This window comes from Bos indicus, chromosome X (genome assembly GCF_029378745.1).
Source record: "Bos indicus isolate NIAB-ARS_2022 breed Sahiwal x Tharparkar chromosome X, NIAB-ARS_B.indTharparkar_mat_pri_1.0, whole genome shotgun sequence".
NCBI lineage: Eukaryota > Metazoa > Chordata > Mammalia > Artiodactyla > Bovidae > Bos > Bos indicus.
In genome coordinates, this window is record NC_091789.1 from 87,160,209 (window position 1) to 87,172,135 (window position 11,927).

Genomic DNA, 11,927 nt, shown 5'->3' on the forward strand with positions numbered 1-11,927 from the left:
TTACATTTAAAAACAAACACCAGTAGAAGAAGATATTTGCAACTGTACAAATATAACTGATATCCGGTATCCAGAACATATAAATTCCTAGAAATCAATAATAAGAAAAACAACCCCAATAGAAAAATGGACAAAATATATGAACAAACAACTCCGAGAGGAAGAAATCTAAGTGGCTAACAAATGGAAAAGATATTTAACCTCTCTGCTATTTCAGGAAAAAGCAATGTCAAACAACAATATTCTATACTCATAAGATTGACAACAATTTTAAATTGTGAAGATATCAAGCATGGTAGAATGTGGGAAAACACTGATGTGAATAAACTGCAGGTGGGACAAAAAATTGGTAAAAAACCACTTTGGAAGACAGACTGGCAACATCTATTGAAGCTGAAATGCTCCTGCACCCTTCTGCCCCAATGACCTCCACCTCCTGTAACTCCTGCCCTTATATAATCCCCTCCCCTTGAGTGTGGGCTAGACTTAGTAATTCACTTTTAATCAATACAATATGGTGAAAGTGTTGGATATCACTTCTGAGATCTGCCTTGAAGAAATGTTCAAACTTCTTAAGAGAGAAGAAAAATGATATGGGTCAGAAATTTGGATTTGCATTTTAAAAAAAGGAAGAAATTTTGAGAAGGAATAAATTAAGGTATAAATAAAAATCTTTTCTTTGCTCTAACTGATCCAATGAATAGCAGTTTCATTAAAAAATAATAACAAGGTATTAGATGATTATGGATAAGGGAAATGAATGATAGCAATGAAGGATAGGAGAAAGGAATTGGAAATATTCTGTTGCAAGGTGCCTGCACTACGTATGAAGAGGTACAGTGTCATTTGAAAGTGGGTTTGGATCAGTTGTAAATGTATACTGCTAACTCTAGGCTAGCAGAAGAAGAAAAGCTGGAGAAGGAAATGGCAACCCACTCCAGTGTTCTTGCCTGGAGAATCCCAGGGACGGGGGAGCCTGGTGGGCTGCCGTCTATGGGGTCGCACAGAGTCGGACACGACTGAAGTGACTTAGCAGCAACTCTAGGCTAACCACTAAAAATGCAAAAACAAGAATTATGGTTGAAATTCTAAGAGAAGAGAGAAAAGAGAATCATATAAAATTCTCAATTAAAATCAGAAAAGGCATGAAAAGAACGGGAGACTGGATTTCCCTGGTGGCACAGTGGATAAGAATCTGCCTGCCAATGCAGGGGACACAGGTTTGATCCCTGGTCCAGAACGCACAAGCCGTGGACCAACAAAGCCTATGTGCCACAGCTACTGAGCCTATGCTCTAGAGCCCAGGAGCTGAAACTACTGAAACCTGTGTGCCTAGAGCCTGTGCTCCACAAGAGAAGCCACTGCAGTAAGAAGCCCACACACACTACTAGAGAGTAGCCCCCACTAGCTGCAACTAGAGAAAGCCTTTGCACAGCAATGAAGGCCCAGAACAACCAAAAGTTAAAAAAAAAGAGAGAATGAAAGACCCCCACACACACAAAAGGGAGAAAAAACAGTGGCAATAAATAGGAAACAGTCACAAATATGGTACATATTAATCCAACTACACCAACAATTACTTTAAATGTGAGTGGTCTAACTATACCAATTAAAAGGCAGAGACTACAGAATAGATTATTTTTTTTAAGGTCAGAAACCAATTTGAAATATAAAGACACAAATTAGAAGTAAATGAAAGAGAGATTTACATGCTTACATTAATAAGAAGACTGGAGTAGCTATGTTAATTCCAGACAGAGCAGATTTCAGGACAAGAAAAATTATCAGGGATAAATATGGACATTATATAATGATAAAGGGGGTCAATTCACCAAAGAGATGTAACAATCCTTAATGTGTATGCACCTGACAACAGAGCATCAAAATATGTGAGGCAAAAACTGGTAGGACCACAGGGAAAAATAGATGAATCCACTATTACAGTTGAAGACTTCAACACCCCTCTATCAGTAATTGACAGAACCAGCAGGCAGAAAATCAGTAAGGACATAGTTGAACTGAATTGCATCATCAATCACCTGGATCTAATTGACATTTATAGACTACTTCATCCAACAAAAGCAGAATACACATTCTTCTCAAGCTCACTTGGAACATTCACCAAGATAGACCACATCCTGGGTGATAAAACACATCTTAACAAATTTAAAACATTAGACATCATACACAGTGTGTTCTCAGACCACAGCAGAATTAAATTACAAATCAATAACAGAAAGATAGCTGGAAAATCTCAAAATATTTGAAGATTAAACAACACACTTCTAAATAACACATGGGTTCAGAAGAAGTCTCAAGAGAAATTTTTTTAAGTTTGAAGTAAATAAAAATGAAACTAGAATTTACCAAAATTTGTGGGATACAGTAAAAGCAGTGCTTAGAGAGAAACTTATAATATTGAAAGAATACATTAGAAATGGAGAAAGATCTAAAATTGATAGTGTAAGTTTCCACTGTTAAGAAACTACAAAAAGAGAGCATATTATACCCAAAGTAAGCAGAAGAAAAGAAATAATAAAGTAGCAGAAATAAATGAAATTGAAAAAATAGAGCAATATAGAATATCAATTAAACCAAAAGCTGATTTTTTGAAAAGATCAACAATATTGGTAAGTCTCTAGCCAGGGTGACCAAGAAAAAGGGAGAGAAGACAAAATTACTAATATTAGAAACATGACTGAAGTGACTTAGCAGCAGCAGCAGAAGAAATGAAAGAGGAGCTATCACTACTGATCCTGTAGACACTACAAGGATAATAAAGACATTAATTATGAATAATTACGTGCCTACAAATTTGATATCTTAGGTGGACAAATTCTCTGGCTTACTTTTAATAAATAGGATATGGCAAAAGTGTTGCGATGTCACTTTTGACTTTAAGTCATAAAAGAACTGTGTCTTCCATCTTAGTTGCTCTCTGGCTCTCTCTCACCAACTGCCAGGTTGTGAGGAGACTCAGGAAGCCTATGGCTAGGCCCACATGACAAGGAATTGAAGCCACACAGCAACCACATGAGTGACCTTGGCAGTGGATCTTCTGAGGCCTTCCAACAGCCATGTAAAGAGCTTGGATGTCGACCTCCTACAACAATTTTGCCTGCGAATGCGACTGCAGCACAGATGACAGCTTGAGTGCAACTTCATGAGAGATTTAGAGCCAGAGGCATCCAGCTAAGGCATGTATAGGTTCGTGACCTGTGAAACTATAATAATTGTCTGTTGTCTTAAACTTCTAAGTTTTGAGGCAATTTGTTACACAGCATTAGTTAACTACTACATATCTTTTGACCCAGAAATTCTACTTCAAAATACATACACTAGAGTAGCTTTTTCCAATCCTTTCCACATCAGAGCATGTTAAAAATGCTACTATGTCTACCAGCTCACTGGAATGAAGAGACAGCCTACTCTTAGCCATAGGGAACAGCCCCAGGGCAGCAGCTGGGTAAAGCCAGGCCCATCTTTCTAGAGGGCTAAGGGAATCAATATATCAGAACCCCCATTACTCGGTTGCAAAGGACTGCCTCAGAGAAACTCTTCAATACGGGCACAAGGACACATAGCCAAGATGTTCATTAAATCTTCACTTATAATTGCACAAAACAGGAACAATCCAAGTCCATCAGCAGGCAAAAAGATAAAGAAATTAGATAATCCACGTAACAGAAGTCCATACAATGATATATTATAGTAACATCATATTGGAAAATTGATACAATTATATTCATTAGTTAAAATGTATGACCTAGATCTCAATGAATCAAATTGCTAACTTCCAAAAAATATTAAATGAAAATTTGTTCCCAGAGGATGTATTTATTATGCTATTCACATAATGTAAAATACATGAAACAATAATGTATATTGGTAAGAAATAAATACATACATATAAAAAAAGAAAAAGCATGCACAAGAAAGAGACTTCCAAATGGTTCTTTTTTGGGAAAAAGAGGTAAGATGAATAGGATAAAGTGAGAGATTCAACTGTAATATTTTGTTTAAAAAACAGAAGAATCTGAGGATCCAAACAAAATAAAATGTGCTTGGTCTGTGTAACAAGTACATGTGGGCAAATGTACATTTTATTCTCTGTACTTTATATTTGAAATATTTTAACAAAAATACATTATTTCTTGAGTACAAAAGTACATATACATTAGATGAAGCTTATTAATTGGGTTGTGGAATCTCTCTATATTCCTGTTTATTTTGCAGTCTATTCACTCTATCTATACCAAAACCACTATAACTGCAGACTTTCTGATTTCTATATTTCTAACAATATTTAATGCATGCATTTTAAAATTACATTATTTGGTGTATAAATTTTAGTGGGTATATCTTCTTGGTGAATGAAACAACATGATTTTTTTTAATGCTTTTTACTTTGAGTTCTTAATTTTTCTGATATTAACATTGCTACATGTCTCTTTCCTTCCTTCTTTCCTTCTCTTTTTTCTTTCTAAAATTTCTTCTTTCCCCTTCCTCCATCTTTTCTTCTCTACCTTTTTCTTTCCTTTCTTTCTGTCTTAGGTGAAACATATAAACAGCATATAATTGGATTTCTAAAAACTAAATGCTTAAATTGAGAGTTTGCTTTTACATTTTTTATGGGAGACATTAACCCATAGTACATACTGATATATCTGGATTTATTTCTGACCCCCCTCCCTTTTTAACATACTTTCTTGTTGCCTCTCATCCCATTTCTGCATTTTGTAAGAATGAATTTTTTTCTTTGTTCTACATGCTATTTCTTCAATGGTTTGAAAGTTATACATCCTATTTCTATTCTGTTATTACCCCTAAAACTCCTTGTTCTTCTATTAGGTACTTTATTCCCAGTAAAGAACAAAGCTTTGCTATTGTCGTGAACAAAGGTAAGTCTTACATTTGATTCAAGTATTAGAGATACATGTAAAGCACAATATATAAAAAAGACTTTGGAGTTCGGTAAAACTGTGTAAATCCAAAAGGCATAGCTATAATATTTTAAAGGGCAATGCAATTATAAGAATGTGAAGCTATGTTGTGCTGCAATGACTGATCATTTCTTCTGGATAGAGAAGCTCGATTAACAGCAACAATTTGTATGATAAACAGTTCAGTTTGCTTCAACCACCAGGTTAAAAAATTTTCTGCTGACCACAACCCTAAATACAGTGATACTTCCACTACAAATCATAACATAGAACATAGGATAGGGTATATTAATATGATTACTTTCATATCGGAATGAATCAGAAGGAATTTGCAGATTTCACTTTATATCAGACAGCAAGGACAGCAGCCATGCAAACCCCAGAACAGAAGGGTATATGACTTAATGTTTAACATTTGTTACAGCTGGCTGCTGGTTACAGTTTTCGCTGTCCTTTTCTGTATCCTTGACGATTTCATCATTTCAAATGAAATAATGCTTTCGGGCCCACCCTGATTTGTTGAGAGCAGCTGCCGCCCCCGCCACATCAAGGGGGCGGGCCGCCGCGACGCCACAATCACTTCCGCCGCCGCAGCCGCGCCTGCCCCACTGCTGTCTGGAGGGGGAGGAGCTGGAGCCCCGGGAGCAGCGGCTCTGGCGGTTGTGGCGGTTGGAGGTCCTGGAGATCTGTTCTTCCCGAGAACGTGCGGGGTCGCGACTGGGTGAGTGAAAGACTTTATTTCCTCGACCTCTTCAGACGTGACGGTGGGGCCAGTGGCCGAGCGTGAGGGCGAGTGGCCGGGCACCGGGGTAAGGATGTGGGGGTGGGGGGCTCTAGCGAACAGATTTTCGGGCTTACCCCTCGGGAAGGGGTGGGGCGGACGCGGGACCTGACCAAAGAGGGAGGCCTGTGTCCTCCATTGGCCCGATTTAGGACTCATTCTCCATCCCTGGCTCCCGTATGGCCCGGCCCCCGCTCTGGTGGCTTGAGTCGCTGTTCAAGAGGGGAGTGGTGGTCGCGGCCCTCTATGCCTGTCCTCCCCTCTCCTCCTGCCTCCCTTCTTGGCTCCTGTGTGAAGCGATCCGTGGCCTTTCCCCATTTTGCAGTTGTTTTAATGAATGGTAAAGGATGAAGATTTTTAGGCAAATATATTGTTCCAGGAAAAGAAATGCTGTCAGAAAAACAAATCATTCCCAGGGAAAATTGTATCCTCACACTCCCTTTCTTTTCTCCCCCTTCCCTGCCACATTGGTTTGGATCTACTCTTTGAGCTGATAAACGTTCCCCTCTCTCATTATGACATTGCGGACCCCCTCCCATCCTAGTGTCTTGCGTGCACGCACAGGGACACACACACGCACATGACCGCACATACATGGGTGTGTGCACCCGGGCACACATGCACGCGTGCTTGCGTGCGCACACACACACGCACTCACGCATGCCCAAAACCTTCCAATGCAGCTGCCTTACCGCTGCCCCCATACTCAAGGTTCCTGAGTGTCCCCTCCCCCCCACATGCTTGGACACACATGTACAGACACCCTCTCAGACATTGTCACACTCCCCAGTGCCTTCCCCTGAGAGAGACACAGAATGACTGACACACACACAGCCTCCCACCCTCTGGTGCCTTTCCTGCCTCTCACCCCCTTCCACAAACATACCTCCCCTCCTCCCTGTGCCTCTGCGTGCTCTGGTGAGCATACAACACAACACACACACACACCCACACCCTCTGTGAGGCCTTACCCCTTGCCTGCCACTGCCACACGTAAGGATATCCTTGGATTGCTGGCTCCTTTTTCCTACACCACTTACATGCGTACTCACCCACACACTCTTTCACATACCCCTCTCAGGTGCTCCCTGTCTGCTACATATGTCTAGACAGCCTCCTTCGCTGGTCCCTGCCATGCACACACTCACACTCACGTAAATCCCTTGGAACATCCCCCCTTCCTGTCGCCACATCCATGAATACAGATGTTCTTTGATTGCTGGTGCCCACCCACCTGCCACATGCATGTCCCTCTCCAGTGATGTCTCCCCATTGATGCATTTGTTCACACTGACACTTCTCGATTGTTGCCTCCCATTTTGATGAACACACACACAAACTGGAGGACACTCCATTCAATGCCACTATACTTCTCCTGGCCTGCCACAGACACATAAACATAGGCATCCCTCCCTAGAGCTCCAGCCATCACACATCAGAACCACATGCACATTCTCTTTCTATCATACGTTCACATGCCCCTCTCCTCTGAAGCCACACCATGCCTGTCATTTCATACCCACATCCACAATGGGTCTCATTCTGCCCAACAGTCATGCCTTTTCGCATGCTGCTGTCACCAGCCCTTTCCCTTTACAAACACAGGAGTCTTTCCTCTTCATGATTGCTGGTCCCCCTTCCACCTGTCCTGCTCCTCCTGACAGACACCAGGCACTCTCACATACATAGTGATGGTGATCTATATTTTCCACTCTATTCCAGTTTGCATTTCTCCTGTATGTGTACAGGGCTCAGAAAAATGCAGGCACCCCATAAAAAAACCACAGCCATCTTTCCTCTTCCCATGTTGGCACAATTCCAGTGTTTCACCCACCTTCTGAACGTCCAGTCACCCTCCATCTTCCATCAGATTCTCCCATAAGTCTGGCTTTCCTACAAACCCAGTTTTGTAATCATTTTGCCAACATTACAAATGTGTTCCAGTTCTACACCTGACAGTCACTTGAATGCTATTCCAGGCCTTAGAAGAAAGTGAAACTAATTTTAAAGGCCCCTTATTCTTTTTTTTTTCTTTACCTGCTGAAGTGAAAATAAATCTCCCTGCTCCTTTATACTGAACTGATTTGACCTCTCCATCTCCAAAGCGTGTGCAGGGAGCAGGAGCCTTCCCACTCAATCCCCAGCCATATTGGAAACCCTCCTAAATAGAGCAAATGGGTCAGGAATCTAGCAAGCCTATCTGGCCCAAGCCAGCAGGAGGGTGTCAGTCCAATACAGGCAGGAGGTATGGAAGAAGGCATGCTTATGTCAGTTTCAGGCCATCCACAAGCCAGCAAGAAAGGATTTCCAGGCAGACAAAGACGCCATCCGAAGTCCCAATGCACAGATCAGCCCCCAGTCAAACCACCAAGAGGAGCCGATCACCGTTTTCCACCACTCGTCGTAGTTGGGATGACAGCGAGAGCTCAGGAACCAGCCTGAACGCTGATAATGAGGACTACTCCAGGTACCCGCCCAGAGAGTACAGGGCTTCGGGGAGCAGAAGAGGAATGGCTTATGGACATGTTGACTGTTTCGGGGCAGATGATAGTGAGGAGGAGGGGGCTGGGCCTGTTGAGCGAGTGTCAGTGAGAGGGAAAACTGGCAAGTTTAAAGATGATAAGCTGTATGACCCGGAGAAGGGGGCAAGGTCTCTGGCTGGGGTGGCCTCACAGTTCTCTAGTTTTAACCATGATGTGAGAGAGGAGCTTGACAAGTTAGACCCAGCCCCTGCAGCACGGTCCTCTGCTAGCAGAGCTGAGTTCTTGCAGTCAAATAGCATGGCCTCTCAGCCGTCTTCTGCTGAAGGCAAGGTGGTCACAAACAGCAACAACCTGGAGAGGGAGAGACAGGAGCCGAATTTACCTGCATGTCCCAGCAGGGCTCCTGTGAGTATTTGTGGTGGGGAAAACACTCCCAAGAGTGCAGAGGAACCGGTGGTGAGGCCTAAAATCAGAAATCTGGCAAGTCCCAACTGCGTGAAACCAAAAATCTTTTTTGATACCGATGATGATGATGATATGCCACATAGCACTTCCAGGTGGAGGGAGACTGCCAGCGCTGATGAAGGCCACTTGGATGGCCTGGCAAGAAGGAGCGGAGGTGAGGGCTCAAGTGGCTACCCTGAGCCGAAGTACCCCGAAGACAAGAGGGAAGCCAGGAGTGACCAAGTGAAGCCCGAAAAGGTGCCTAGACGGCGACGAACCATGGCCGACCCCGACTTCTGGACATACAGCGATGACTACTACAAATACTTTGAAGAAGACTCTGACAGTGACAAAGAGTGGACTGCGGCTCTGCGTCGCAAGTATCGTGGTCGGGAGCAAAATCTGTCGTCCAGCGGCGAGAGCTGGGAGACTCTGCCGGGAAAAGAAGAGCTTGAAGCCGAGCAAGCCAGAGTGAATGCCAGTGCTGGTGCCAGTGCTGGCACCAGTGGCAACAATGAACTTGAAGAAGTTCGAGGGCCATCTCTCCAGGAAGAGGAAAGGGCATCCCCCGAAGAAGGAGAAGTTCCTTGGCTCCAATACAATGAAAACGAGAGCAGCAGTGAGGGGGATAATGATTCTGGTCAGGAGTTTCTGCAGCCTGGTGTCTTCATGCTGGATGGCAACAACAACCTTGAAGATGACTCTAGTGTCAGTGAAGACCTCGAAGTGGATTGGAGCCTCTTCGATGGGTTTGCGGATGGGTTGGGGGTAGCTGAAGCCATTTCCTACGTGGATCCTCAGTTCCTCACATACATGGCACTTGAAGAACGCCTGGCCCAGGCAATGGAAACTGCCTTGGCACACTTGGAGTCTCTGGCGGTGGATGTGGAGGTGGCCAATCCACCAGCCAGCAAGGAAAGCATCGACACTCTTCCTGAGATCCTGATCACGGAAGATCACAGTGCGGTGGGGCAGGAGATGTGTTGCCCCATCTGTTGCAGTGAATATGCGAAGGGGGAGGTGGCGACGGAGCTGCCATGCCACCACTATTTCCACAAGCCTTGCGTGTCCATCTGGCTTCAGAAGTCAGGCACCTGCCCCGTGTGCCGCTGCATGTTCCCTCCCCCACTTTAAGACCAAGGCTCTTTACTCCTGGTCTGATGATTTTCCCCATCTGAAATCCACAATACTGCAGGAGCCCTCTCCAAATTAACCATTGCAATGAAACCAATCAGTCGATTAATCTCCACCTGTTGATTCCTTGTGATTATTTCCAGTGTGAAAATGGTTGTGTATGATTGCATTACAAAAATCATACTGTGTTTTAGAGGTTAGAAAGGGAAAACCAAATTTTCTAAGTGCTACTTGCGATTGCAGCAAGAAGATGCATTTTCTAACCTGAGCAGTGAAATGTTGCATTTTTTTTTCAGTAGAACATGTTGCTGTTGATTGTAATGTCAAGTTTATCTGTTAAATTTGTCCAAGAGGCATCATCATTTCTGTTGCATGTTATGGGTTAATGTTCCTGTAATTGCAGTGCCGTAAAAGCTTATTAAAGTTCTCCTTTTGGTTTTACATGGTATAGTGGAATTGTTTGGTTTCGTCTAAAACCGTGGTACTAAGTGACTTTATAATTGATCTCTTGCATTTGCCTCCAAAATAGGGTTTTTTGGTGTTCCTACTAGGAAAAAAAAATTAGTTTCATTGGAAATACTGACTCCAACAACAACAAAAGTAAGGGTAATTATTTCTAAAAGTAGGAGTAAAGTGTATGGCTGTTGAACTACTAAAGGGGAAAAGTTTGAGTAAAAAATATTCTGTCAGTCTATGAGAAGGAAAGAAACAGTGAAAAAGCCTAGTAAAAATAATGATGGTAGGAACACATCCACACAGACTGTAGAGGTGAAGGAGTTACAATTCTCTTTTAGAAAATAGCAAGTCTCAGAGGGAATGGGTAAAAACTCAAACTGTATGCTGATTGTATACATTAACACAGTGACACAAAAGGAAGAGAGAAATATATGCCAGACAAGTACTATGAAAAACAGAGGTGCCCACCCACACAAAGTGAACAGGTTTGAACCTCTGGCCGTATTGGCTTCAGATCTCTCTCTCTCCAGTGAACATACATTTTCAGGTACAGGTGAAGAACTTCACCTGTTATTTTGACCTCCTTCCACAGAGGTAAGCACTATCCAGGAAATGGTGTGTTTACTTCTCATCTACCTTTTTTGAAGTGTGTGTGTGCATGTGTATTTGTGTACATATATATGTATATGCCTGTATGTATCTCCATAACCAATATAGAGTTTTTTAAATGGACATAATTGCTAAAATGTATCATTTTGCAGCTTTATTTTTTTCACTCAGCATTGTTTCTGAGATTTCGTCATTTTGATACATGCCTTTTAACTGCTGTATACTAAATATTCCATTGTACACTTACCACAAGTTATTTATCTATTCTCTCATTGGTGGATATTTAGTTTCTTCCCAGTGTTTTGCAACAGTGAACATAATTAAAAGATGTTCCTCTGTACACATGTGTGAATTTCTTTAGGGGTAAGTACATGGAGGTAAAATTTGGGCATCTTAGGGTTAGAGCATCTTCATTCTAACTAGATATTGCCAAACTGCTGTCCTAAGTGATTGTACTAATTCAGACTCCTCCCAACAGTTGGAGAGCTGTTTTCAGCATCAACAGCTTGGCTATTGCTAACGATCAACCTCACTGGCAATCAGTGCTGTGTAAATTAACTCGACAATGAAACTGATTGTGTCCCTAACGATCAACCTCACTGGCAATCAGTGCTGTGTGAATTAACGCGACAATGAAACTGATTGTGTCCATCAGAAAGTGATAGTTTTTCTTTATGATAATATCTAGTTTGGACTACAAAGAGAAGAAATGGCAGCACTCGTGCTGTGGGTGTGAATGTAACAATAGCAGCCTTTTCAGGGCAGTTTGGGGAGTAGCTTGGTTTCAAAATGTAAAGTGATGCATGTCCCTGAGAGCAAGTTAGATATTTTAGTTGTATGGAGTTAATACTATGCAGCAGTTAAAAATGGTATGCACTGATATGGAAAGATCTCCAAGACATAATGTTAAGTAAAAAAAGCATATTGTGGAGCAATATGTATAATCTTGATGTATTGATAAAATAAAACCTTATAAAACCAAACTATATATGAAAATGCATAAAAGTGTCTGGAAGGCTGCAAACCTAACTGATGGCAGTGGTTGCCTCTGGGGAGGAAAAGGGACTTGGAAGAAAG

The 11,927-nt window shown here is 42.3% G+C and overlaps 1 protein-coding gene across 3 annotated transcripts; it reads left to right on the forward strand.

Moving 5' to 3' along the window:
- The first annotated feature begins 5,512 nt into the window (after positions 1-5,512).
- On the forward strand, positions 5,513-10,226 carry PJA1 (praja ring finger ubiquitin ligase 1). 3 transcript variants are annotated; one of them, XM_070784846.1, is made up of 2 exons: positions 5,513-5,664; positions 7,997-10,226. In XM_070784846.1, the coding sequence occupies exon 2, from the start codon at positions 8,064-8,066 to the stop codon at positions 9,783-9,785; it is 1,722 nt and encodes a 573-aa protein (XP_070640947.1). In that variant the 5' UTR covers positions 5,513-5,664; positions 7,997-8,063; the 3' UTR covers positions 9,786-10,226. The 3 variants fall into 3 exon arrangements, with proteins under 3 accessions (XP_070640947.1, XP_070640948.1, XP_070640949.1); XM_070784847.1 differs by having other exon boundaries at positions 5,531-5,664; positions 8,003-10,226; XM_070784848.1 differs by lacking the exon at positions 5,513-5,664 and having other exon boundaries at positions 7,884-8,191; positions 8,756-10,226.
- Positions 10,227-11,927: the final 1,701 nt, after the last annotated feature.

Bases quoted from the DNA above. Each gene is read 5' to 3' on its own strand.
- PJA1 (XM_070784846.1), top strand. From the start codon at position 8,064: ATGCACAGATCAGCCCCCAGTCAAACCACCAAGAGGAGCCGATCACCG.